Raw genomic sequence first — 27759 nt, 5'->3', positions numbered from 1 at the left:
TCTGTAACCGGTTGATGAAAGGCGAAAGTGGCTGAGATTTTTCTTGCTTATTGACGTCGTAGTTGTATATCTGTGAATGCCTCAATGAAAGCTGGAGTAAAATGTTGACTCTAGAGTAACATTTTTAAAATGCAATCCCTGCCTTATATTACACAATTCCATTGCATTCCTATATAGTATTACAGTGCCAACTCTAGCATTTTGATGGTTCATAAATGAATTTCAACATGCATGTTTGATTTTCTGCAACCAAATCCCTCCTCTCAAGAAACAAGATTTTGAATGAATTGTTTGCAGCAGAAATTAGAGACTTGTAGTCACACAGATAAAACCAGTGAAATTGAGTTATCGCCTTCAAAAACAAGTGGAATGAAGGCGATATAAAGAAAATAAAAAACAAAAGGAATAAAGCATGAGGTAGAGAAAAAAGAAAATAATTACTGGGGAAAAGAAAAAAAAGAAAGTAACAGTGGGTAGAATAAAAGCTATAATCCATGATTTATTCTGTGAGATTAAACAGGGCTGTTGACAGAGCAAGTTCTGCATTACTCACTAAAGTGGCAAAGTTCATACATAATCATGATTTTATAAAGTTTTTATAAAATTAAGTTGATTTATTTTAATGTACTCTAAGTTTGACTGGAGTCTCGTCATTTGTCACTTAAGAGCTAATAACCAGTTGTACATCAAAGTAAAGCATCTATGTAGATAAAGGGGAAAAAAGTCTCTCTGTAACACAGCAGCATCTAAAAACACAATTTGAAGTACAATGTCACTAAGATACAAACTGTACAAAAATAAATAGCTTTAAAAGGGAGCTTAAAAATAACTACACTCCTTCATTGAAGGTATATGATACCTCAGGTACTCTATATACAGTATTGGAATGCTACATCTCAATTAGTTTTAAAATCTTCCATAAAATATACACACTGTTGTATGGGACAGATATATAACAGACTATTATAGACACACCAAAGGCAGTACCTCTTAATTATTAAATTACAGTTACTATGATTACAGGTTTGTCGTCTTCGCAAAGGCCGACTTGTCAAGAGTTAAGACTGAAACAGCAGCATATAAGAAACACTTACAGTATATTAGCCTAACGTCTGAAAGGCAACGTTCTGAGCATTATCATCTGAGGTAGATAACTATCTGGCAAAGCATCAACAAAAAGATGATATACAGTGGTATTTGCTGTCTTAATACATCAAACAGGTCTACTTTGTTGACCTACTTGGGTCAGTTAGTGCACTTTCTCCATTTGCCTATGGCTGCACAACCCTAAAGCTAAGCAGGGTCGAACCTGGTTAGTAATGGGCTGACAGATTCTATTTCTTTTCACATAAAAAGAAGCCATGTTTAGCACTCCTGTACGAAGCACTCCTCAGTCACAGGCTTGGGTTGTTTGGAAAGGTCACACTTATCCTCTTCTGCAGTTTTGCCAGTGTATTCAACACATAAAGCACTGCGCTTCCTTTCTCCCTTGCCACAAGTTCTTGAGCAGGAGGACCAAGAGCCTAGCTGCCAAAATGGGCATGGCATATCGGCACAGGGTCTGATATCCTCCGGCTTCAATGCTCTGTTACAATCCAAGGACGCTTTGCCATCATTGTCCCTGCACTCTACATTTCTCCTCTGCCAACCAGATCCACAGCTACGAGAACATTCTGACCATTCCCCAAGAGTATACTGAGAGGCGATGGATTGCTTGATGGCATTAGGGGACTTCTTGTTTGATTTGGCTTTCAGCTTGCTAAATAAGATATCTTTGGGGATGAAGAAGCTGTACTTCACCCTGGGAGGCAATATATCTGTAGTGATAGACAGCAGCTGGATTGTCAGTGGCTCTTGCAGTTTTTTGAAACTCTGAATTCTTTCCAGAGTGGTAGAGGAGCCACTGTACTTGAGAATAACCCCTCCAATCGGAATATCTTGTTCGACTGTTATCACTGAATAGTTTCCATTTAGAATGTACTTATTATCCAGCGACTTCACAGCCAAGTAATTACCATCATGTTTAATCCCTTTGTGGCTCCGTTGTTTGATATCTATATTAGTTGCTCCAGCAGGAATTGTAACAATGTCATTGTAGCCATGCCTAGAAGACAAAACCCCATAAAAACTAATATTAGGATATGAAGGATTCATTATTTAATATAAATGAATGATTGTTGCAGTGTGATATGAGGTTCTAACACAATTAAGGGTTTTCATAACACGAATGAAGACTGCATGTAGTGCAGCCTCAGCCCCTGAAATTAAACATCATTATCTTCATCAGTCCCTGAGTTTTTGATGGAATCTCAACTAAATAACGGTATGGAGATGAAAAAAGTCTCCCTTTGTGCACTAATGTTGTGTCTGTACTGGGTTGAGGTCCAACTTGCCTGAAAACCCAAACTCCATCCAGAAGCAAGTTAACAAATAGCAGGTCAAGTTGCAGTAGGAGGCCTGCAAAGTCACTACCAATGTTATAGAATCAGAAGGAGGCCATTCGGCCCATTGTGCCTGTATTTGTGCTAGTTCTTCAGCTGCAATTGTCTACTCTAGTCCCATTCCTCTTTCCTTTTCTCTATACTTGTATACACTTGCTTTTCAAATTCTTACTCAGTTTTCTTTTTAAATAGTGTTATAGTCTGTGCCTCAATAGCCACTTGTGGTAAAGCATTTCATGTTCTAACAATCATCAGTGTGGAAAAGAAATTTCAAACTTCCCTCCTTGTTCTAATAATATTCCTGAGTCTATGCCTCCTTGTTACCAATTCGCCAACCAGTGGAAATAATATTTGATTATTTACCCTCTCAAAACCTTTCATAATTTTGAAAACCTCTATTAGGTCCCCTTCATCCTTTTCTGTTCCAGTTAAAAAGAATCAATCTTTCAAGCCTTTCTTCAAGAGTATAATCTTTTATTCTTGGAATTGTTCTAGCAACTCTCTATTGTGCCCTTTCCATAGCTTGAATACCCTTCCAACAATCGGGTTCCTTCAACACCAGCAGTGGCCTAACTAATCTTTGATACAAATTCAACATCACTTCCTTGCTTTTACAATTAATGCCCTTATGTATAATACCCAGAATCCCACTGCCTTTTTATGGCTTTTTCTATCTACACTCCCACCTTTTAAACATCTATATCTGGACTGTTAGGTCTCTTTGTTCCACCACTCTTGTGTCTTATTGTTTAGGGTATACTTCCCTTCCCTGTTTTCTCCCCCCCAGAATGTACTACTTCACATTTCTTTGCACTGAACTGCATCTGCTACTCATCTTTCCACTCTGCTAAACTGTATGTCCTTCAGCAATGTCCTCCATTCTTCCTCACAGTTTACCATGCTCCTTATTTGATATGATCAACAAACATCATTATCATTATTCTTGTGCCCATGCCCAAATCAATTGTAAAAATGACAAAAATAAAAAAGGTTCCAGCACAGATCTCTCGAACTCACCACTACCCACATCCTGCTAATCTGAAAAAAGTTTATCTATCCACCTACTTTTTGTACCAATCTTTTAAAAAGCATTTAGGACCAACGCAACTCCACTAATTTTAATTACATTCCTGTATTGATTTAATTTATTTCTGTTTCACCCCCTCCTCCAAATTTGTTAGATATCCACACTATCTCCTTATTCAAAAGGGTAAAATGATGGAGTACATTTTGACTTATTTACAGATGCTGTTTGGCCCAGCAAGAGGGATGTTTGGGTGATAGCGTCACTCCGTGGATAGATCCCCCAGAGGAAACTTAGTTTTGATAGTCAGTTAGGACTAAAAATAGAACTTAAGTCTGGTAGATGGGGATCCAATACACTAATGCTGTAGCTATGGGCCCAACCATTATAAATGTTTTAAGAGCAATGTGTTAAAATTTTTGTTATGTGTTTGCTTTTAATAATTTGTATTCCTGTTTTCTCTCATTGTTAGTCCTCCTTATACTCACACCATCATCTTTGGTCAAGAGGGTGGGACAATTAAATGTTTGGACATCTCCTCAAGCTAGTTTTCTTTCCTTCCCAAAACAGCTAACTTACAAGTGGCCAATTCAGCCTTTAGGATAAATCTGAATGCCAGGATTCAAACTTGAGGTACTTAATACAGAATCCAATGCTCGCATGCTTTAACTACTGCTCACTGCAGACAATTTTAACCGGGGATATTTATGATATCAAAGTTTGTAACATTCATAAGTAGTTTATTACATTTGCTAAAAAAACAAATAATGAAATATTTCCGAAGTACTAAACACACATCTCCCACTGTATCATATGGGTTTGTTGACGGTGTTTAACATTGAAGAGTACAGAATCTGCCGTAGAAATGGACATACTTGGACCTGTTCAGAGAGCCAGTTATTTTCCTGCATGTTGAACTATTCCCGCCACATACTGCGCACTTGTCGAATTTCTTGCTGGATCCAATGACATGATCACAGCCAGCTTTTATACATTGACCTTGGACACAAATCGATGTGGTATCAGGACCACATGGCGTCCCATCAATCACCTGTAACACCAAAAATTGATTTAAATAAGTTTGCATTTTATCATCATAAAAATATTTTGATGTTCAGTGTTTGAGTGATTAGTATTATGGAGCATTGGTCTAAGCAGGCATAAGGGGATGGGGGTGGTAGCCTGCTATATTTTATATTATATATTATACCAATGTACACTTATCAGTTTTTCCTACACAGAATCATAACATTTTACAGCCCAGAAGGAGGCCATTTGGTCTTTTGCACCTTTGCCCAATCCTCTGAAAGACCTTTCCATTTAGTCCCATTCCCCAGCCCTTTCCTTACACTCCTTTTAATTTTTTCCTTTAAAAATATTTTCCCCATTTCCCCTTTTAAAGCTATTTTTGACATTGCTTCCAACATGGTTTCTGTGTAAATAATAATTCTCCTAACCTCGCCCTTTGTCCTTTTGGTGTTTATCTTAAATTTATGCCCTCTGGTTACCAACTTACTGACTCCTTATATCAGAGCACCTCCCTTATCATATTCAAAATATCCAAAACTTAGAAATAACACTATGCACTGTGATATTAGTGTATGAACATTTAATGGATTTAACCAGTTTTAATGCCTCAAGAAGACAAAGTAATTTTGCAGAAATATGTTAAATGCTTATTAATATTGGATTACAAAATTTCTAGACACTAGATTTTTCTTCTGACTATTTTGTGGGATATAGGAATCTAATTTATTCGACCAAATCACCAGATTTTCAGAACCTGCCAGATTAAGTTGTTATAAGGCATCAGTGTTACTTTTCCAAAAACTATAAAAGGATCCAACATATTTTATCATTGGCCCATATGTGTTTATTTGATGCTTCATTACAGAGCAGAAGGATCTTTGCATAACATGTTATTTATTTTTATGATATGAAATTAGTGTCTCCAAAAATAATTAACTGCAAATGCCACAATATAGTTAAAAGCCTTAAAATGATCACATCAAATCTGCATGACGCCAAGACAATGATTCATAGATATAATTTGTCTATTGCAATAAACAGAGCAGTGAGGCACTGACAGCATGATTATTATCCTTGACAATCTGGGCAATATTTAAAAATAATTAAACATAAAATGTTTCAATATCTTTTAAAAACTCAGTGTAAAGCTGAGTTATGTTGAGGACAACCAGCAGTTTCTTATTTCATTTTATTTTGCACAAAGGAGAAAAGTGCTCGATAATGGGGCTTGGCAATCATAGCTGGATGTTTGAATTCTCAGCAGTAAGTGATGCCAGGGCTGGAAAATCACGGAATGCTGGTATGTACATGTCTGTGCTTTTTAAATTTGTGATGGACTGTGAAAAATAAAGATGCTGTGAACACTGGCAAACACCAAATAAACAACTCATCGCAATAAAGAAAATGATGGAATTGAAAGATTCTCATACTTTTAGCTTATTGAATAAAAAAAATGTAAACATCTCTAAAGGTCCTCAGCAGAATAGCTGCAGTGACTAATATTCTGTGGATTATACTCTCATTTTTCTCTCATAATTAAACCTGAAAATATGGCATAATGAAGATCCCTTCAGCAGAGCAGAATCCAACTGGAGACAATGTAATAGGGACAGACATTTTGTGATATTTTGAGATTATAGACAAGTACCAATGGGCAAGTTACAAATTCCCCACTTATTAATGCATGCTCCAGCAGTTCTGGTCATGGTTCACGATAAATGCTGCACTTACACATGACTTTATTTTCACTTTGCACGGTGTCTGCTTGGTAGTAACTCCTTTTTTTCCAGATTCAAATGAGTTTGCTTTCTGGTCATAGCAACATTCAGCCCCTTAAGCCTGTTCCGCCATTCAATCAGATCTGTACCTCAACTCCATTTTTCCATATCCCTTGATACCCCTTACCCAACAAAAATCTATCGATTTCAGTCTTAGCCAAAGTTGCACCTGAACCAATAGGGTATAATTAAGGCCTATTGTCCGTTGAATACTTATGATGGATGCAGTTTTTAGGCCTCTATTAAACACCTTCTAGTCTTTCCACATTTACTCTGAATAAATAAAGAATATTCCTTGCTGCTTATGACTGAAGATGCTGCTTAAAACTAGAGATAACTATTGTCAGATGTATAATGCATCTATTCAGTCATCCTGACACATTAGATAAAAGTCTTAGGTCACCCATCAATAGATATGAACTATTCATGCAATAAGCAATTCATTTCTTTTGTTAAAAAAAAAATAATTAATTAACAGGCCAGCTCTGAACACCGAATGTAATAGATCATTGGGATAAAGTAATTTAGGATCCGACATTATTTCAAATAGTAAGATACTAGAAAATCTCTCAAAGAAATACACTGTAATTCAACTTTAAATAATTATACTTCCAGACTTGGTGAAACCATAACTATAAATTACTATCTTTTGTAAGGAGGTACTTACTTTGGGTTCAAACACATTAAAATCGCTTCTCCCACTTTCACGGCAGAACAGTTTACACCGATCTCTTGGGGACACGCCGGAGTATTTGGGTATCCATTTAACAGCAACCAATTTTTCATAATTCCAGCTGTTGTACTTTTCACACTGCTCCTCTCTGAAGCTTTTCCCTATTGCAAAATAAATGGAGTCTAAAAATTTTTTTTTGTGTCACATTGGGATTGAGTCCTATTCTTATTTTAAAATATTTACTCTATTGTAATATGACTCAGATCCAAACTGCCAAAACCATGGTTTCTTTTCAGAGCTTTGTAGAAGCACAATCTATGTGCCAGACAAAACTATAATATGCTTATATTTCTGTAAGGAATAAGATTGAAGTGGACTTGTTCCTTTCAAACCTCTAATGCAAGATTTTAAAAGAGAAAAATGCAAATGTCTTTGTAGCATCACTAGCCTGCATTAGCATCCCTTACACTATTAGCCCCATTTGAACTCTGTCAAAGCTGTGTAGGGGCAACTTTCCATTGCACCTGCCATACCTGACCTGAACGCTTGACACGGTTACTAAGTCTAACGTGAACATTTCACATTCCTTAGCATCATCATCCATCAATGCGGGGAGCACAGCAAACTAAAATATTTCAATTCTCACTTTTGATTCCATACTACATATGTGGTCCATTTGCAGTTATGTATTGTTTGTAACAAAGACCTTGGGTCACATGGGTAATATGTGTTATCACATTCTATTGTGAAATTATATATCACACAAACTTGGAATTGATGACTTATGAGTGGTGGAATATGGAAGAGTAAATCAATTCCTGATGTCAGGAAGCACTTACACTTCTAGGTTGTACATTATATCTTCCTTGTGTCATTGTAACTAACTTCCCATTGTCCATCACTCCACATTGACAATTCTACAAGTTTCTTAAATGACCAAAATAATCCATTTACCATTGTTATTAGGACAATCTTGTGTATTGCAGGATTGATACCGTGTTCTCTGTCCTTCACAATATTTTCCACCATTTTGAGGCACTGGATCACTGCATTCTCTGAATGAAAATTGCACACCTCCACCACAAGTCCTGGAACATTCTCCCCAGGGACTCCAAGATCCCCAGCTTCCCTGGACAACAGTCTGCAAGAGATGCAAAAGCTCATCACCCACTTATCTGATTACATGTGGTTTCAGGGCAGAACAGACTTCTAATAAAATTATGTAATTACGTGTATTACAAGAATGATCTTGTAATTTTAGCTCAATTATTTGAGCAAAAGCATAAAGGTGGCTGCCCCTTCAAAGCAGTTCCAATTTTTCACCAAGGCTGCTGTTTTCAATTTTTAAAAATATGCATCACTAACTTTGCCTTGTTTTCCAGCAGTGCTTTTTCAAATGATTATCCACCATCATTAATGATGTTTCTAGCCCTGATCTCTCCCACCATCCCCCCCACCCCACCCTCGCCACCCTATTAGATATAGATGAAGGCAATGAATGGCAGTGTAAGATTGCAGCTACGCAACAGAGAATAATGATGACAGATGCAGCAAAAATTGGGTGGAACAGCAGGTTCATACATTGCCCTGAGATTTGGTTTAAATCCAGCCCAAACACTTTCCTATTTATACTTCACAGTGTCAGTATCAAGAACTCCTAGGTTAAGAATAGGATGTTCGATGCAGATTAAAGTTCCCTGTAGTCTGCCCCAACTATAGGTCTCAACTTCAAATGAGCATGTACTGTAGCAGTGTGAATTTTCTCATGAGCGAGAGTAACCATCTTTGAGGGATATGGCCAAGTTGGGCTGGACCGTGGGCAGTTCTGTTCTGTGGACCTGTGACAGGTTGATGCTAAATATATTTTGCATAGGACACTTAAAGGAAGCAAAGAAAGAAAACTTTCATCCCATCAGTTTGGGTTGGATTTAAACAAAGTCCCAGGACAGTATGTGAACCTATTGCTCCACACAGTTTCTGCTGCTCCTTTGTCTGCCTGTCTTTCATTTTTACCCTCATTCTGTTTCATAGCTACAACCGTAAATTATTCAATCAGTACATTAATATCAAATGACAGAGTAATACAACATTAAAATTTATAATGTCTGGAATTACATGAAAACCGGTATTCACTTTATATAAGTGAAACATAAATGAGATTTATTAACCTTACTATCACTTTACTAAGTTCCCGATGTGGACAACAGTATGGGGGCAATTTTCAATTGCTGGGTTGCCCATTTCTTGCCTGAAAAACGAGTGGCCGGCAGTTGAAAATTTGGTGCTGGGGCACCTTAGCCACCCCTTGGACGCCCAAGACTCACCTGATCAAATTTTTAGACGGGACTGCAAATGGGTGAACAGCATGCCCACCTGTTTTGGGCGGGTGGCTGTTCAAATATGCAAATCAGGGCCCAATGCCATTGCAGGACCCTAACTCCAATTTTGAAGTAGAAATGGACTGGTACTAAGGAAGAAAGAAATTGCATTTCAAGAGTGCCTTTCATGACCTCAGGATGTAACAAAATGCTTTGCAGCTAATGAAGTACTTTGCAGTGTAGTCACGGTTGTAATGTAGGAAAATGCAGCAGCCAATTTGCACACAGCAAGGTCCCACAAACAGCAATGAAATAAGTGACCATCTGTTTTAGGCGTTGGGGAAGGGTTAATTATCGGCCAGGACACCGGGAGAACTCTTCTGCTCTTCTTCAAATAGTGCCGTGGAATCTTTTACGTCCACCTGAGAGGGCAGATAGGGCTTCAGTTTAATGTCTCATCTGAAAGGCAGCACCTATGACAGTGCAGCACTCTCTCAGTACCGCACTGAAATATCAGCCCAGATTTTGTGTTCAAGTCTCTGGAGTGGGGTTCCAACTCATGACCTTCTGACTCACAGATGAGAGGGCTACCGCTAAGAGAAAGCTGACACCTAGGCAGTATTAGATGGTGAGAGTGGCCACCAGCAGTAACCAGCGGCACTGCTGGTGGCCACTCCATAAAAAGGGACCCAAACCTTTTTTCTTTTATTTTTGTGGGTCAGATGGAGCAACAGTGCTCCTCCTGGCTCCTCAAAAATACTATGCCCTGCTCTGAGATTGGTTTGCATCCCACGCCAGCCGATTTCCTACCCTCTCACAACCATTGGGTTGTAGTGGAGAACCCTTTTGGTACCAGCAGCTCGCTGGCTCCATTCAAATGAGGCCTGAACCTGAAAAAGGTTTGCGCCTCACAATGCCGCCTTCTTGCAGGTGGCGCGGCCGCTTTGCCGACTTTGTGTCCATTTCAGGCGGAAGATTAAGACTCTCCCTTATCTGTTTATATTTCTACCACATAACCCTTATGAATAATAACACAGCACATCTTGTCTTATGAAAGGGTCCCTGGGACTGAAGGAACTATTGTTCTAAATAAATTGTGATTGTGTTTTAGTCATTACTTTTTCACTCTCTATTCTAATCATGATTTGTATATATTTAAAATTATATTAATTAAAAAACTGAAATTTGAGATTTAAGGAGGCTTCTCATTATCTACATTGTAAAACAACGATGATTTTTCTTCAATATAGAAGAGGATCTTTTACAGCCCTGGAACAGTCAAAAATAACCAAAAAAATCCCAAATGATCACACTTACCTTTATGCTAGTTACCTCGTCGATACCTATACATGCGCCATCTATACAGATTCTGTTCTGCCCACAAGGCGTCCCATCTCCCCACAGGAGGCTTCCATTTTTAGTGTGACACATGGGTTGATCTTGAATCCTGCACCACAACTGAGAACACACGTCAGAGTCTGATGTGTTCGGACAGTGTTTGTACTCCTCTCCGAAAATCTGCTGGCACTGTGCGTCCAAGTCGTATGCCTGCCCTGGCAGCTCAGTGGGCAATGGAACTAATTTAACAGGAGCATCGAGCAGACAGTCACCTGTGAACAACACCAGATACAATCAAGTATTTTCTTTATACTTTGTATATTTAAAGGAACTGTATATTTTTTCAATGAGTATATTCTACCTTGACAATAATGCTTTATTTTTATACAGTTACATATGGGTCAGACATTTTTCAGGCATCTCTGGGGCGCATAACATTGTGTCATGAACTTAGTCCTTTTTGTGTCTATTTCACACCTGTTTCTATGCCTATATCTCCAGGGAACACCAAAACTGAGTTATCCCACTCAGCTGCAAGTACATTTCCTACTGAATAACTGACTGTAGTAGGCCATTGATAGTGGCCATTGGGTAATTTCAGCCTAGAAGCCCCATATCCCCAGCTGAGAGATGCTGCAGGATAAACTAGGGAAAGAGGAAAATACTAGGGAAAGGGAAATCAGTTGGAGTTCTAATAATAATTGAATATCAATATGTTGATAATTGTTTTTGCATCTTTTGTGTTTAGGTAGGGCTGGGAGCACCAACAATAACTTCCCGACAGTATTTTTAGATGTAAGATTATCAAGCTAGTAATCCATTCAGACTCTTGTTTCAAATATTAGGGGGTTAAATTGATCCACACCAGTAGCGCGAAATGGGCTCATAGCGAATCAACTGCCAGTTTTACACTGCACTTGATTTTCTTTCCCACTGAAGTCAATGCACTGTCAGTTCATTATGAGTCCATTTCGCGCCACTGATGTAGTCCAATTTCACCCTGCAAGAGTCCAATTTGGATTCAGGAAATTCCAGTGGAGGGAAAAAATGTTACAGTAATGATATAGTGGACTCATATCTTGGCATACTTTATAAACATGATAACAGTATTTACTAAAATAAAATTAGACAGTGTTGAAAATACTTCAGCACCTGAGAAATAAAATATTTTAGGTGGAATCCACCATAACGGAAACAGTAACCTAGCTTTCGGTTTCAGATCCTGTCTGCCCTGTTATGTATTTCCAGAATTTCCTTTTTAAAAAATGTTAGATTTCCAGCTTCCCTTTTTATTTCACCATTATGTACTAGTAGACCAATACTGAATCAAACTTCATTTTGATTCTACTAGCACACTGTACAATCTGAACAGCTTTTCTATAATTCCCAATTCATTGTAAGATACTGGGGTCAGTTAAAAACTATTATTGTACTAACCGCTCTAATTTTTTTTTATCAGTTTCTCAATATCCTTGTTCTGCCTTGTGTTGCAATGTTGAACATTAGATTTGATACAGTATCTAGAGTCTGTCAGTACAAATCCAATGTCATTACCACTGTGAAATTAGGAAATAATGTGCTGTAGGTGGGAATTTCAAACTCCAGCTGTTGAAATTGAACTGTAGACACAGTCCCGTAGCACAACACAAATTTGGAGACTGGAGCCCTGAAACGGTGTTATAGGATACAAGGGTACAAACACTTAACATGCTTGTCTAAAATTCCCCTCTTCACTATTTTAGTAGAGCTGTTAACCAATTTAAAATAAATGAGTTAATACTGCCACTAAAATAGCAGAGGAAGGAATTTCAGATGAACATATTAAGCATTTGAACATCATCACTTCATAGTATAACTTTAGGACCTAAAAATGAGGAGGAGATTCTTCAGAGGGACTTGCAAACCAATACGATTTATTATACCCAGTGTCTAAGGTTCTGAAGGAGAGTATCACGCTTGCTATAAATCTATTTCCCCCATCAGCTTTGGCCCTGTTTAAAGTGCACTAAATTCCTACCACTAGGTATTTTCATCTTAGAGAGATTGTTTACCACATATAATTATGAAAGGAGAAAATGTGTTTACAGGATTGCAGTGCTCATTTTGAGATACTACAAATTGTGGATAATGATGCATATTCACAAGCCAGTTTATGAACGAGGCCTTCTGTGGAATAATCAACCTATTTGCGCCTACTGACTGCCAAAGAAAATAAGTCTCAGTTGTAAGTGGATTCAATTGACTTAAGCGCCAAGTTCTTATTTCTCTGTTCATGTACATTCCTGTGCCAACTTTACTGGCAGTCAGAAAAAAAAACTTCATTCAAATAGGGGTCTGGGAGCATGACATGTGAAGCATTTACTGACACATATTGCATGGTTAACCATGCGTGCACCATTTGTGTTGAAATGTTTTAAACAGGTGGGTTTTGGTTATACATGGCTCTAAACCTGTATGTGCAGTATCTTTTTTTGCTTACTGTTTTTGTGCATATACTCAGTTTGGGGAATGGAAAAATTTTCCCATTTACATACAAATATATTATCAAAAGTCACAAGTTAGATACAGCATGGCTAAGATACAATTCAGTGAATCTTACTCCCTCATATACGCAGACCCACATTATCCTAGCTCTGGGTCCAATTCCTACCTCGTACTGTATCAACATGACCTTTTTGTTTCCCAATCTACTATCGATATAGTCTGTCTGGGTGAGCTTATGGAATTGTTGTGTATCAAAGCAAATTTGAGGATGGCTTTAGGCTGAAAATCCATGGCGTTTGTAAATTGAATCAAGATAGTCCCCCTGTTATATATAGTTCAGTTTCAGAAACTCAACAATTACCTCAATGTACTTGTACTACCAGCAAGTGACCATAACAAAATATAAAACTTTCCTTGGTTGCAAAATATGGGGGATTTTAACCAATATTTAGATACCAAGAAATCCCAATGAACGTTACACTAGATTCCAACAAAGATATATCTCATAGAAACTGGAAATAAGCTGTTCTTCAACACCAGTTACATGTTACACCAAAACCAAGAAGGCAAGCACTCCACCATACTACAGTTGACTCACTTACCGTGACCATTGTCAAAGAACTCTGTGATATAAAATGCACTGCAAGGAGACCAAGGCAGAGTTCTGTTGAGGCGGATGAACAATGGAGCCATCACATGGTTTTTCCCTATCTGACCAAATAGCTTATCACATGTCTTTGAGTCATCGTGTGGCATGTTTAATTCATGACCTGTTAAAATAAGAAAATATTAACTTATTCAAATCCAGAGTGAATACAGCAAGAGAGTACAATTGCTATACTATCATCTGCTAAATGTACTGAAAGAATGAAGCCATTCTAAAATGATTATTGTTCAATTTTGTAAGTTTTAAAGGTTATTGTATCATTTTTAATAATCAAACAGAACTTTTGTATTTTTAATAAGTATTGCAATTGGGAATGGGCAAGAATAAACCCCTAAATATATATATTAGAAATCTAAAATCCTGCTACATTCCATTATATAGTTATTAACAAGACACACTATGGAACTTTAAACAGCATGCTGGCTGCTGATAGACTTCCTGTCTGAAGAACTAAAGAGCAGACAGAATTGTTGATCAATGACTTCAGATAAAAAGATGTTGTAGTTGATCCAAATGTGGAATTCCATTGTATCAAGTCATTTCCCATTCACTCCCATTGTATAGAATTCCAGATCCAGCAATAATACTGAAATGTATCATTCAAATCCAAGTGTAAACATGCTTCCCAACTATTTATGATTAATGACTCACTGTGTTGAATATTGTCAGCCTAGCATATCTTCTCCACATTAACCATCTCTTGCAAAAGTTCACATTCAGTACAATAATAGTATTTGAACTTAGATTGAATTCCAGGCAGACTGAGTAACTGTGTTGAGGTACAGATATTGCAAATGGCTTTCATATTTCAATTAGAAGTTCATAGATATCATAATTCAAGCACAATCCTAGCTCAAATGTTATCTGTCTAAAAAAAAATCAGAATCCACTGCACATTTAATATTTACTAGTTTTAATAAACTTTTCTTTTTTCATTCAACTTAGTGACTTCAGAGGGCAAAATAGTTTGATAATAAGATTAAGATATTCCGGTTTTCAGTTGATACGATATATGAATTGGAGAACTAAAGGATACCAATGCTTTTGTTGAGGAACACCAAGAGGGATGTGCAAAGCAAGGGTGTCACTTTAAGGTTGTTATACTATACTAACAGTTTGAGACTAGTACCTATTTACACTGATGCAAGGCAATACTATTTGTGGCTGGCTCTGCATTTCCTTGATCAGAGAAAAGGGACCTTTGCACATGTGTTCTTGCATACATTCTCTGAGCTCTGCGCAGTCATTTGAGCGCATGTTAAATGGGGCAGTTGGTTCTTTGTTAATGTTAAAGATTAAGAATGAGGTTTAAAAAGGTTCCAACCTAGTCCAATGAAGCATTTGCAAATTTGTTAAATTTTACTTGCGTGAGTTGCAGTTATACTGCAGGTGATGTAAAACTGAAGTATTGCGAGACTACCTTCCTTGAGCTGGTCTCAAATTGTCTGTCTAAATCAAGTTGGGTCACTTCACACCTGAATTAGATTATACACTTTTGTTTCCTGCAAAATCAAAATTGCTTCACATTGTTGCAAAATGTGTAATATAATGGGCTAATTGAAGAATAGGAATGTACAGAACCATTTAGTGGTAAAACAAAAAAATGATATCTAGTAAAATGTTTATGGGATTCCAGATGTTTCCAGCACCTTATGACCATGGAAGGTGGAAACATGCCAAATCCTCTCTAGAGAACAAAACTGACACTTTTCCAAACCTTCTCTGAGCAAAGCAACAAAGATTTTTTTAAAGTGTATAACTTTCAGTGCTGAAGTGTAACTAATCCTTTCTTAAATACATCATTTTTGAATTTGGTTAAACAAAATTGCCTTTTTACTATTCAAAACAAAATAAGAAGCCCAGAAAAACAGGACTGTTCTGAAGAGCTGAAGATAATTTTTTTACAAATACCTGATCCCATAACAGTTAACAGATGACTAGCCATGCCATTTTCCAACAGTGGGAGTATGGTGTCTCTATGGTAGTAATCAGGTTAGTGCTACTGTATGCCATACATTACTTATATTCTAACACTAAATTCAGAATAGTACTGTGCCTTTCACATATTTATCCCTATTTACAAGGATTCAAGCATCTACATGCAGGAAAGCAGGTCAATCATCACAGCAACTCAATGGTCCACTTAATTTCTATTGTATTCTGTTATGTTGCTGTCTTTCTCCCCTCCGTACCTCACCACCCAATCTTTGTTCTAAAAAGTTGAGTGAAATCAAAAGGATATAACCTATGATCCTCTGTCCTGGGAACAAGCAGTCTGGTAATTACTTGCACATTGAAAGCAGCAGGTGAAAAGACTAACAATTTCAACTTAAATGTTGTACAGAAATTTAAAAAAACTTGCTGATCCTAACCAGACTAGACTGTACTATCTGCCAACACATTCCCTCATATCCTATCCTGTCCCCATCTCACTATTCCCCTTCCCACAGGCCCTTGTTGCCTGCTGCTGTACAAATACAAATGATATTTAAAAAATAAGACACCTCCTGTGCAGCTGCTGATGCTTTTGAAGATTTCTTTATGTCCAAATGCTAAGATATGGGATATCTTTGTTTCTCTACCAAATACTTTAAGCCTGAAAATCCTTCCCAAAAAATATATCTTTCTCCCCTTCTCCCATCTAGTCTCCAGATGATGCTGCATGTCAGAAGATAACCAATTCAAAAAAAGTTTGGGATGCCAGAGAATCAGTCTTTCTGTTTTCTAACTGAACAAGTTGCAAGTGTCGTAAAGATCACACATGACCGATATGGATGGGGAAGACCATTTAGCTCATCAATCCAGAAAGAACCTACACTCCACCAAACACTGCATTCTAATGGCGTCTTAAAATGATGACAGGAGTTTTGCCCGCCTGACTCTACCCAAAAGCCCATTCCATCTGTTGATCACTCCATGTATTGATCACTCTGTGTAAAGAACTTCCTGATATCAGTTCTAAATTTGCCTTTTGCTAGTTTGAACCTTGTCCTGTTGTCACAGTTATACTTTTTCTGTAACATTTAATGCCCTACACATCTTTTAAGATGTCCCCACTTAGTCTCCTGCTTTCAGGGGTGAATAGCCTAACCTTTTCCAGTCTTTTCTCATAACGTAGTTCTGAGAGGCTAGGATTCAGTCTAAAGTTCTCTGGACTATCTCAAGGGCTTGACTCTCTGTCCAAAAACTGGACTCAACAGTCAAGGTTCTGAGATCTACTCTACACTACTTTTAAAACAGATAATACTATTTTTAATCATTACAATTATACTGCCGTTTATACAGAAGTACTTGGCACCTTATGTTATCAGCTTTACCCTGCTGTAATCTAATACATAATCCAATGTGTGACAGCTGACTTGTGTCCAGTTCTGATACTGAACCGAAGTCATACATTGCTTTACTAGATAGTCAGTAATATTCTGTATCCTCATATCTTGAGGTGTAAGGCTTTGTACTTTAGCCTGTTTTGCCCAGTGCTGAATGAACTAAAAGCAATATAATACGAAAGTAGAAAATGGTTATATAGGGCAACAAATGATAGTACTTAAAATAAAAATGAAAATTATTTTTCAACTCTGTACCCAGTTACAACCAGCCCTCTCAAGTCAGGTACAGGATAGGTTAGAAGTAACAAAGCAAGTTCCCTGCTAGTTTAGTTAACATACAGACAAGGAGGTCCCATGTTTCATTTTCAGCTGTGCAAAGTAAGCTGATATCAGCCAGTGTTATGGCCCTACAATTGGCCTGTATGCCTCTGGCATTGCTACATAAGGAGACTCCAGGAGGTGAGGAGCACAGAGATTGGAAGGGAGCGGGCCATGGTAGAAACACAGAGAAATCTGGTGGGAATTGACCACGGTAGGAGCACAGAGATCGGGAGGGAGTGGGCCACTGAAAGAAGCACATGCCTTTGGGCACATAGTGGAGCCCATATATATGGCAGCTCCTGGGAATTGTGGTCTCGTTAGGGTGGCACATTGGCACAGATCAAATATAGGTAGTCAGCTGGCTGGATGAAGATTGTGAAGTATTTGGAAGAGTGGGGGGGTGGCGGGGGGGGGGGGCAGTGGCGAGGTGTATCGGAAGCCCTGAATGCTCAGAGGCGCAGATGAATGCATCATGCTGTTTGGGAGGAAATTGCCAAGTTTACGGGTAAACTTTTTTTTACATATGTATGCATTATACAAAATTTTATTTTAAACAGTATATAATGGGGTAGATTAGAAACTATCATGTGGTTTCTATATCTCATTATTTCTTTTTCCCTGGAAGATGATTGGGGAAAAAAATTGATAGACTGTGACTGGCTAGAATGTAAATGGGAAGAACGTGCAATATGATTGGTGAATAATGAAAGTCGAAAAATGACCAATTAGAAAAGAGAGAAATGCACAGATACTTAAACACTGAACCAATGAGGAAGAAAACGGACTTTCTCTATGGTCAAGATGTATACAATGCTTAAGACTGAGAAGGCAGATGGAAGATTGCATGTGCGCAACGACAAGGAATAAACACATTCATTTAAGGACATTGACTATAGTTGTCACTATACCCAGTTCATGTGCTGTGGTGTAGGCTGCCTGCAGTCCATCATCCTCTATCACGGCACAGCTCCTACTTGTGTCACACATGGTCCCGGTGTTTGTTGCCCCAATGGTGTCACAGTTTAGTTGGCCACAGATGTCCTGTGAGGAAGAAAATGAGACAACTTCTCAAATATTCTCACTCCAAAATGAAAATGGTCAAAAAAGGCTGTAGTTGAATCAAATTATAATACTACATGCAATATAGTTATAATTTTCACAACTGCCTCATTTATTTCACAAAGGCATTAATCCAATTTTAAAATTTATAAAGTTACAACACTTATAAATTCTAAATCTCACACAGGACTATGAAGTCCAGCAGCAGATCAAAGCAAACATTTTTGCATATATACAACCAGTAAACAATATGATCAAATGTTTAATTAAAAGAAACAAACTTGCTGTACCGACTGGGAGTACATGTAACTCATTGAGAGAGTGATAATTTAATTCAACCCTATATGGAATAAACTCCATCTCTGCTGTCACACTCAGCTATCCTCTCTTTCAAATCCGCATTTTGTATTGGTTGACTACCAGTCACAAGTTCCTAGAAAATGCGTTTGAATACAGAATAAAGTCTACATTCTTAAATGGACAATATTTTTTAAAACCCTTAGTGGATAAATTTAAAATCCTTAAACTTTCAAGTTAGAGAACAAAAAAGTAATAAAGTAAAGGTAACATTCTATATTGATTGATGAAAAAAGTGTTCACCTAAATTACAAACAAAAATGCCTAATTTCTAATGAATGGAATTGAAACTCTTAATAATATTTTATTGAAATGAGGGCATTTAAGTTATTATACACTTGCCTCTGGCCTCATGTTTTAGTTTTCTGTCCCCTGATCAGCATTAAATTGTTTGGATCAGTCACTGTAGTTTAAACAAGAAAAAACTCCTAACATTTGGAAGATAGCAGCAGAAATTATTTTATTGTTTTGCATCTTGTGATAAGATTTTGTAATGAAGATCTACTGTAATGGGATCATCCACGGGAATGAAAAAAAAAATAACTCCAGCGTTTAAAAGTTTTTTTACATTGTTTTTAATTTTTGCTTTATAGTAGCACAATTAACTTTCTATTAGTTAACAAAACTAATGCTTATATTTATCCATTAACATTATTACAAATATATGCCCAAGTCACTTTAAAAAAGAAGTTCACACATTTTCTGATTGAATAACTGGCTCAGTTCCACCATTTATTGCAAGAACATAATAGGAGCAGAAGTAGGCCAAATGGCCCCTTGAACCTGCTCCGCTATTTAATATCATGGCTGATCTTTGGCCTCAACTCCACTTTCCTGCCCAATCCACATATCCCTTGATTCCCCTAGAGTCCAAAAATCTATCTATCTCAGCCTTGAACATACTCAACAACTCAGCATCCACAGCCCTCTGGGGTAGAGAATTCCAAAGATTCACAACCCTCTGAATGAAGAAATTCCTCCTCATCTCAATCTTAAATGGCCGACCCCTTATCCTGAGACTATGCCCCCTAGTTCTAGACTCGCCAGCTTGGGGCAACAACCTCTCAGCATCTACCCTGTCAAATCGCCTCAGAATCTTATATGTTTCAATGAGATCACCCCTCATTCTTCTAAACTCCAGAGAGTATAGGCCCATTCTTCTCATTCTCTCCTATAGGATAACCCTCTCATCTCAGGAATCAATCTAGTGAACCTTCGTTGCACCGCCTCCAAGGCAAGTATATTCTTCCTTAGATAAGGAGGCCAAAACTGTACACAGTATTCCAGGTGTGGTCTCACCAAAGCCCTGTACAATTGTAGCAAGGCTTCCTTACTCTTGTACTCTAACCCCCTTGCAATAAAGGCCAACATACCATTTGCCTTCCTAATTGCTTGCTGTACCTGCATGCTAACTTCCTGTGTTTCTTGTACGAGGACACCCAGATTTCTCTGAACACCAACGTTTAATAGTTTCTCACCATTTAAAAAATATTCTGCTTTTCTATTCTTCCTACCAAAGTGAATAACCTCACATTTCCCCACATTATACTCCATCTGCCACCTTCTTGTCCACTCACTTAACCTGTCTATATCCCTTTTCAAACTCTGTGTCCTCCCCACAGCTTACTTTCATACCTACCTTTGTATCATCAGCAAACTTGGATGCATTACACTCGGTCCCTTCATCTAAGTCATTAATATTGATTGTAAATAGCTGAGGCCCCAGCAATGATCCTTGCAGCACCTCACTAGTTACAGCCTGCCAACCTGAAAATCACATGTTTATCCCTAATCTCTGTTTTCTGTCCGTTAACCAATCCTCTATCCATGCTAATATATTCCCTCAACCCCATGAGCCCTTATCCTGCATAGCAAACTTTTACATGGCACCTTATCGAATGCCTTTTGGAAATCCAAATATACTACATCTACTGGTTCCCCTTTATCTACCCTTCTAGTTACATCCTCAAAGAACTCTAATAAAGTTGTTAAATACGATTTCCCTTTCATAAAACCATGTTGAATCTGCCTAATCATATTATGATTTTCTAAGTGCTCTGTTACTACTTCCTTAATAATGGATTCCAGCATTTTCCCAACGACTGATGTCAGGCTAACTGGCCTATAGTTACCTGTTTCCTCTCTCCCTCCTTTCTTGAATAGCGGTGTTACATTTGCTACCATCCAATCCGCTGGGACTGTTCTAGAATCTAGGGAATTTTGGAAGATTACAACCAATGCATCCACTATCTCTGCAGCCTCCTCTTTTAGAACCCTAGGATGTAGGTCATCAGGTCCAGAGGATTTGTCAGCTTTTAGTCCCATTAGTTTGTCTAGTACTTTTTCTCTACTGATATTAATTGTTTGAAGTTCCTCACTCTCTTTTGCCTCTTGGTTCCCTACTATTTTTGGTATGCTTTTTGTGTCTTCTATTGTGAAGATAGATATAAAATATTTGTTTAATGTCTCTGCCATTTCCTTATTCCCCATTATAATTTCTCCTGTCTCAGCCTCTAAGGGACCAATGTTTACTTTTGCTACTCTCTTCCTTTTTAAATACTTGTAGAAGCTCTTACAATCTGTTTTTATATTTCTTGCTAGTTTACTCTCATTTTCTATTTTCTCCCTTATCATCAATTTTTTGGTTATCCTTTGCTGGTTTCTAAAACTCTCCCAATCTTCAGCTTACTACTATTCTTCGCAATGTTATAAGCCTCTTCTTTTAATCTAATACTATCCTTAACTTCTTTAGTTAGCCACAGATAGATCACTTTTCCCATGGAGTTTTCATTTCTCAATGGAATGTATATTCGTTGAAAATTCTGAAATACAGATTCTACTTCCTGATCTTCTGAGCCAAGATCCTTTCTCACGACTATCCTTATGTCATCCTTTATCAGGGCTACCTCTGCCCCCTTTTCCATTCTGCCTGTCTTTCCAAAATGTCTAGTACCTCGGAATATTTAGTTCCCAACCTTGGTCACCTTACAACCACGGTTCTGTAATTGCTATTTGATCAAACTCATTTATCGCTATTTGTGCCACTAATTTGTCTATCTTGTTATGAATGCTTTGTGCATTCGGATAAAGAGCCTTTAATTTTAACTTTTTACCATTATTCCCTGCTTAGACCCTACTTGCATATGCAAGGCGTTAGATTTAATATTTTTATTGAACCATTCTGATACTGAAAACAGAAGCACATCCTCCTGCTCAGTAACTCTCATTTCCCTCAGGGGCTCATTACAACTCTCCCCAAAAGAAATACTCCTCGACTGCAGCGCCCAAGGAGAAAGGTTTCTACAAGTCTACCAGTAGCAGTTTACAACATCTGTCATCACTCTCTAGTGATCTGATTCTGAAACCGTTAATAAACAGTCTAAAGACCAGGTGTAAAATTTCTGCATTGAAATCTTTACCTGCGCAGTAACCGTAACTCAGACTTAAGTCTTCACACTGGTAAAAAGGGAAAGCGTGTTTGTAATGTCTAATGTTTTCTAAGTACAGAAATAGTCCACATCTCATGGCTAAGCAGTGAGATAAGATAATTATATCCAGAAATCACATGCTGAGTTATTATAGGTAGCCTTGCCACTGCAGTTATTAACCTCTCATTGGCTGGAAGATTTTATTTATGAACATGTCAAATCATAATTTAGAAATAAATGTCATAGTTTTCTATTACATCACAAATATGAAAAATACCTGCACAGTTTCCAGACTAGGTTTGTGATGGTACAGTCTGTGATGGTACAGTCTGTTACCCCGTCCCTAAAAACAGACTGTAAAACCAAACCCTGCTTCCCTTCTACATTAATGCTGACCTGTAATTCACCTTCTGTGGGTTTCCCACTTAACCATAGTGAATGGGGGAGGGGAATGAGGGGAATAGAAAGAGGCAGGACTCCAACATTACCAGTTAGCTCTCTGTCTCCTGATTGTTCGAATTATGCCCCACCCCTCATAGCCTCTTTGCTATTTATATAGTACCGAGTGTAACAGGAGCCGGCAGCAGATTGTGGGAGGAAGCGACTCGGCCACCGGCACAATATTGTACCAGGGCTAATCAGAGCTCGTCAAACACATCACTCGTCAGTTACAGAACTGTAAATATTAACTTCCTCCTTACTTCATCATCCCACTGTCACTATATCTATCTTCAGCGATGCGTTATTACCTGCAGACCAGGATACCCGAGTGCTCAGAGACTGGAGAATGGCTATTGAACACAGACACACACAGATAAACATATACACACACAGATAAACATACACACACAGATAAACATATACACACACATACACAGATAAACATATATACAAACATACACACACATACACACATAGACACACAGATAAACACACATACACACATAGACACACAGATAAACATACACACATAGACACACAGATAAACATACACACATAGACACACAGATAAACATACACACAGAGATAAACATACACACACAAACATACACACACATAAACATACACACATACACACACAGATAAACATACACACACATACACACAGATAAACATACACACACATAAACATACACACAGATAAACATACACACATACACACAGATAAACATACACACAGATAAACATATACACAGATAAACAAATACACACATACACAGATAAACATATACACACAGACAGACACACACAGGAACTTGTAGTGCTGAGGACGTGATATCAGGGACATGTGACATTATTACAGCTGCAGTTTCTTCTCCAAATAACCCTTCTCGTCAATTCCCCCTTTGACAGAGCCGCTGAGAACCCTGTGTGCAGATCTCTGGCGGAGGTCCAAGCTCCGCCAAACTTGATGAGGTGACCCCGCTTTAATGTAGCGATTACACGACTGGAGCGGGGGTCGGGGGGGGGGGGGGGAGAGGCGGGGATTTGGAGCTGGCCCGCCTCCCTGGAATGATGCAGGTAAAACCCAAGCCAGCAGCATAAGCGTCCACTCAACACGAGAAAGGTCATCCAGAGGGGGAATAGAAACAGATCCACTCACCGTGGGGACCGACCACCGACTGCAGCCGGGCTCAGTACCACTGACATGAGCCCAGCATTCACCGAACACCACGGTTAGTGTGCAGCTTCCTTGCAATCCCAGAGAACAGTATCAGTATCAATAATATCTGGGGGTGAGAAGATTGCTTGTGTTGCTGTGTGTAGCGACGGGGCACAAAGACGATTTCGCTGCCCTCAGCAACCATTCTAAAAGGCGAAACCACTTTAAATTGTCCCCCTTTTCCTCGTCCGGAAATTGCATCTGATGATTCCTCCCCTTCCCAAAACTTTTTTTTCGATCTGGTTGCATCTCTGGCCCAGAACAAGCCTACCCACCCACGTGTCCTTTCAAACAGGTGTCCTGTGGGAGGAACAGACTGGGAATCGACCCTTCCACTCAATTTCTTGCATGTAACACGGGAGCGGTCGGGGAGTCTCAGTTTCGGTATCACTATCGGATAATCGGGACGTATCACACACAGTCAGTGGTGCAATTTGCAATTTTGCACCACTGACTGTGTGATACGTCCCGATTTGGCGGCCAGCCCGGGAATAGATCACTTGTCTGATTCATTGGTAATTCGATCCCAGCGCACGGAAACGATATTTATTGGATTTATTCAAATTTAAGATTGCGCTGCGATCATTTTTTTTTGGAAATCCGTGCGTTAACCGGTCGATCCTATCCAGTAATTGGGTAAAAGTCTTTTAGTCAGGTCCCATCCCGCACCTCCCACTTGAATCAGGGTTTCAATTGGCGGTATTTACACTGCCACTTGTATCCATGTGAAGTGGTTTGGGATACACATCAAGGCAACCGTGTAACTTAGAATATGGAGTGCACTAAAGGCCCTGAGACTTTGTAACAACCCCCCACTCCCCCCCCCCTCAGAGCCGGTGTCACACCCGTTTGAGTGCCCACTATAAATCTAGTGGAGATTTAATAGGGGTGTTTAAAGTCATGGTGGGTTTTGATAAGAGTACATGGAGACTGTCAGGAGGGTCAGTCACCAGAAGACACAGATTTAAAATAATTGGCAAAAGAACCAGAGGGGAATTTTCTCCACACAGGGAGTTATGATCTGGAATGCACTGCCTGAAAGGGTGGTGGAAGCAGATTCAGTTTTAACTTCCAAAAGGGAATCGGATAGATACTTGAAAAGGGAAAATTTGCAGGGTTAGAGCAGGGGGAGTGGGACCAATTGGAGAGCTCTTTCAAAGGGCCGGCAGAGGCACGATGGACCGAATGGCCTCCTTCTGTGCTGTATGCTTCTAGTTCCTTTAGCCATACATTACCTGGTGGGTGAATAAGACGGCCGTGTCAAAGTGCTCGGGGTGTCTGTCGTTCGGGTGGTTATAATCCATCTGCCAGTTGCAGAAATTGCGCAGAGTCAGGCCGGCGTTGCTGGAGACGGACGGCCCTTCGCCCTCATCCTCCACCAACAAGACCTTCACCACCACCACGTTCACCAGGTTCCTGATGCTGGGGTCCTTGTAGAGCCGAGAAACCACCGCCATCAGGGTGAGCAGGTAATGCTGCAAGCCGGCTCCGTGGAACCTCACCATGGACTTGTCCGCAACCAGCATGGTCTCGATGTAACGCGCCTCCGACACGAATCTCTTGGGTCTGGGCTGGTGGACCTGACCTTGGCTGTCGTTCTTCTTCTTCTCCTCGCTGCTCAGCACCTCTCTCCCTAGTTTCAAGAAATTGGGATAGTCGAGCGCATGGTTGCCAGAAACGGCGCATCTCTCCGCGTCTCCCCGCACCTCTTTCTTATCGATTCTCCTCTGGAGCAGGTGAGGCCGGTTCGGGGTCTCCCCTGGGCTCACGGGCTGGATCAGGTACTCCTCCCCGTCCGTGTAAAAGGCGCCTTGGATGCCCTGGCACAGGCTGACGGCCACCATCGAGCCCGGGCTGGAGTTCACGTTTCCCGAATAGAAACACTTCCTTAGGTCGGTGTCACCCTGGGTTTTGCCAGTCCGGGGTCTGCCAACGTGTTGGACGGTGAAAGCCGGCGCCAGGAAGCTAGAATCGGGGACCAGCCTCAGGATGAAATCTTTGCCGAATGCCCATAGCTGGTAGACGGGGAGATCCGCTTCGAGCTCAGGTGCGCTCCGCTCCTCCAAGCGCCCCGCTCTCTCATCCAACCTGACTGGAGTCACCTCGGCCACACAGGGGTCGGTAGCCCCTAGAACCAGCGAACGACACGAGAGCAGGACTGAAACTGTGCTGAACAGCAAGGGCATTCTGCAGAACATCTCGATCAATGTTTAAAATTAAAAGCGAATAAAGAAATACAATGATGTACTTTTTTCCTGTGCTAGGGTAAAAAGTCTATCACTGCTGTAGAAAACCCTATCTGTCCACAAGCAGCTTCTGATAATTCAACCAGTTCTGCAGTAGCTGATGTTTAAAAAAAAAAGTCTCCCTTATTTGCAGAAGATCTTTGCTGGGGTTCAATGTACTGAAGTGACCGGGATCTCCCGCGGCAGCAGCACCAGTGAGAGGCTAGAAAGCGACGGCCTTTTATACTCTCTCAACCGCATCCATTGACATAAGCGGTTTTATTTTTACTCGAACCCTCGCTTTGATCACTATCACGATCCGGCTTTGCCCTCCCTAGACTTGGAAAGTTGCTTTGACTTTGCTGCAAACTTTTCACCAATCAGCGAAGGGCTCGCCACGCCCCCTTTTCTCTCTCTTTTTAACCCATCGACCGCTCCAGGAATCAGCAGAGAAAGGACCGAGTGCCTCTGGTCAGCAAGTAAACCAGAGTACAAGCGGTTCGTGAAACATGAATAAACGCTCAGCGGGTCAGGCAGCATCTTACAGCACAGAACGAGACCATTTGGCCCATCGTGCCCGTGCTGGCTCTATGAAAGAGATATCCAATTAGTCCCACTCCCCTACTCTTCCCCCATAACTCTCTGTGTAGATAAGGGGAAAAGGTAATGTCTCAAAATATAATCCTTCTTCAGAATTGCGACCACTTATGGCATTGGGCCGTATATGGCACGATGTTAGTAATTCAATAAATCGATTCAACACATTATCAAAGTGGATAAATTATACCTCTTTAATATGGTAACCTGAATATAAAACAGTTCAGAATTCTGTTGTGCGTATCATCGAGAGGATAAGTGGGCTCGCGACTATGAGCTGCAGTCACTCACCTGTCAACTAAGAGTATCTTTATTAAGATCAGGTGTAGATTGAGACATTTCCTCTCTTTTTGTCTATATCATTTCCAGAAATTAATCAGTGAAACATACAGGCTCGCATTGAATACAATCCTGTACTAGCGCAGCATAAACAGGGATTGCTCAGCACGCTTCCCTTTCTTTTAAATTACTTAAATATGGGACAGTTTGAGACTCCCGACCAAAACGGCTCCACTGCAGACTGCTTCAATTTGTGGAAGCAACGCTCAGTGTTTACGTGTCGGTCAGTCTACTAAATCTAACCGGCTGCAGGCAAACTTCATTCCCAGCGACGCGCTGTAAATCACTCGAGCGGCTGCTGCTGGCCCCATCGATCAAAGCGAGCACCGAGTCAAGAGATTTACAGAGCGAACACTCACGGGACTGGCTTTTTGGGGTAGCGTCGGGCTGTCTTTCACCTGCCAGCCTTTTTTTCAAAAAAGAAATCAAGTTACTTTATGAATCAAATCTCCTCGATGTCCTGTCCCAGTTTTCTAGATTTCTGTTTTAACTTTGTAGTTCAAGTGTTCACCTATTTTATATACCTGCCCATTACTCACCGACTCTTTCCCAGAAATTCCCACTAGAACTTGACTTTCGCTAAAGAGTTCCGAAATTTGCCACATGGTGGTACTATTGTCTAAGAATTCTGCAATATATAATTTATTATAATTTAGTTATTATAATATATTAACTGAGAAGTGCTTTCA

At 39.5% G+C, this 27759-nt stretch overlaps 1 protein-coding gene across 1 annotated transcript; it reads right to left on the bottom strand.

Annotated features, from left to right (window-relative positions):
• Nucleotides 1-474: 474 nt before the first annotated feature.
• LOC137301484 (A disintegrin and metalloproteinase with thrombospondin motifs 8-like) lies at nt 475-26408 on the bottom strand. Its single transcript, XM_067970995.1, has 8 exons — nt 25145-26408; nt 18311-18443; nt 13688-13855; nt 10581-10873; nt 7900-8086; nt 6940-7106; nt 4341-4516; nt 475-2104 (listed from the first exon to the last, which is right to left on the bottom strand). Exons 1-8 carry the CDS (start codon nt 26105-26107, stop codon nt 1366-1368), a joined length of 2826 nt encoding a protein of 941 aa, XP_067827096.1. The 5' UTR covers nt 26108-26408; the 3' UTR covers nt 475-1365.
• Between the last annotated feature and the right edge of the window lie 1351 nt (nt 26409-27759).

The sequence above is a fragment of the Heptranchias perlo genome, chromosome 33, assembly GCF_035084215.1.
Source record: "Heptranchias perlo isolate sHepPer1 chromosome 33, sHepPer1.hap1, whole genome shotgun sequence".
Lineage (NCBI taxonomy): Eukaryota > Metazoa > Chordata > Chondrichthyes > Hexanchiformes > Hexanchidae > Heptranchias > Heptranchias perlo.
Note: the sequence above shows the minus strand (reverse complement) of the source record. Positions and strands in the feature narration are given on the sequence as shown.

Bases quoted from the DNA above. Each gene is read 5' to 3' on its own strand.
- LOC137301484 (XM_067970995.1), bottom strand. From the start codon at position 26,107: ATGTTCTGCAGAATGCCCTTGCTGTTCAGCACAGTTTCAGTCCTGCTC. The intron at 10,874-13,687 runs GTAAGTGAGTCA...TGTTGTTCACAG, and splicing joins GTTCTTTGACAATGGTCACG to GTGACTGTCTGCTCGATGCT. The intron at 4,517-6,939 runs GTAAGTACCTCC...TTGGTGTTACAG, and splicing joins TTAATGTGTTTGAACCCAAA to GTGATTGATGGGACGCCATG.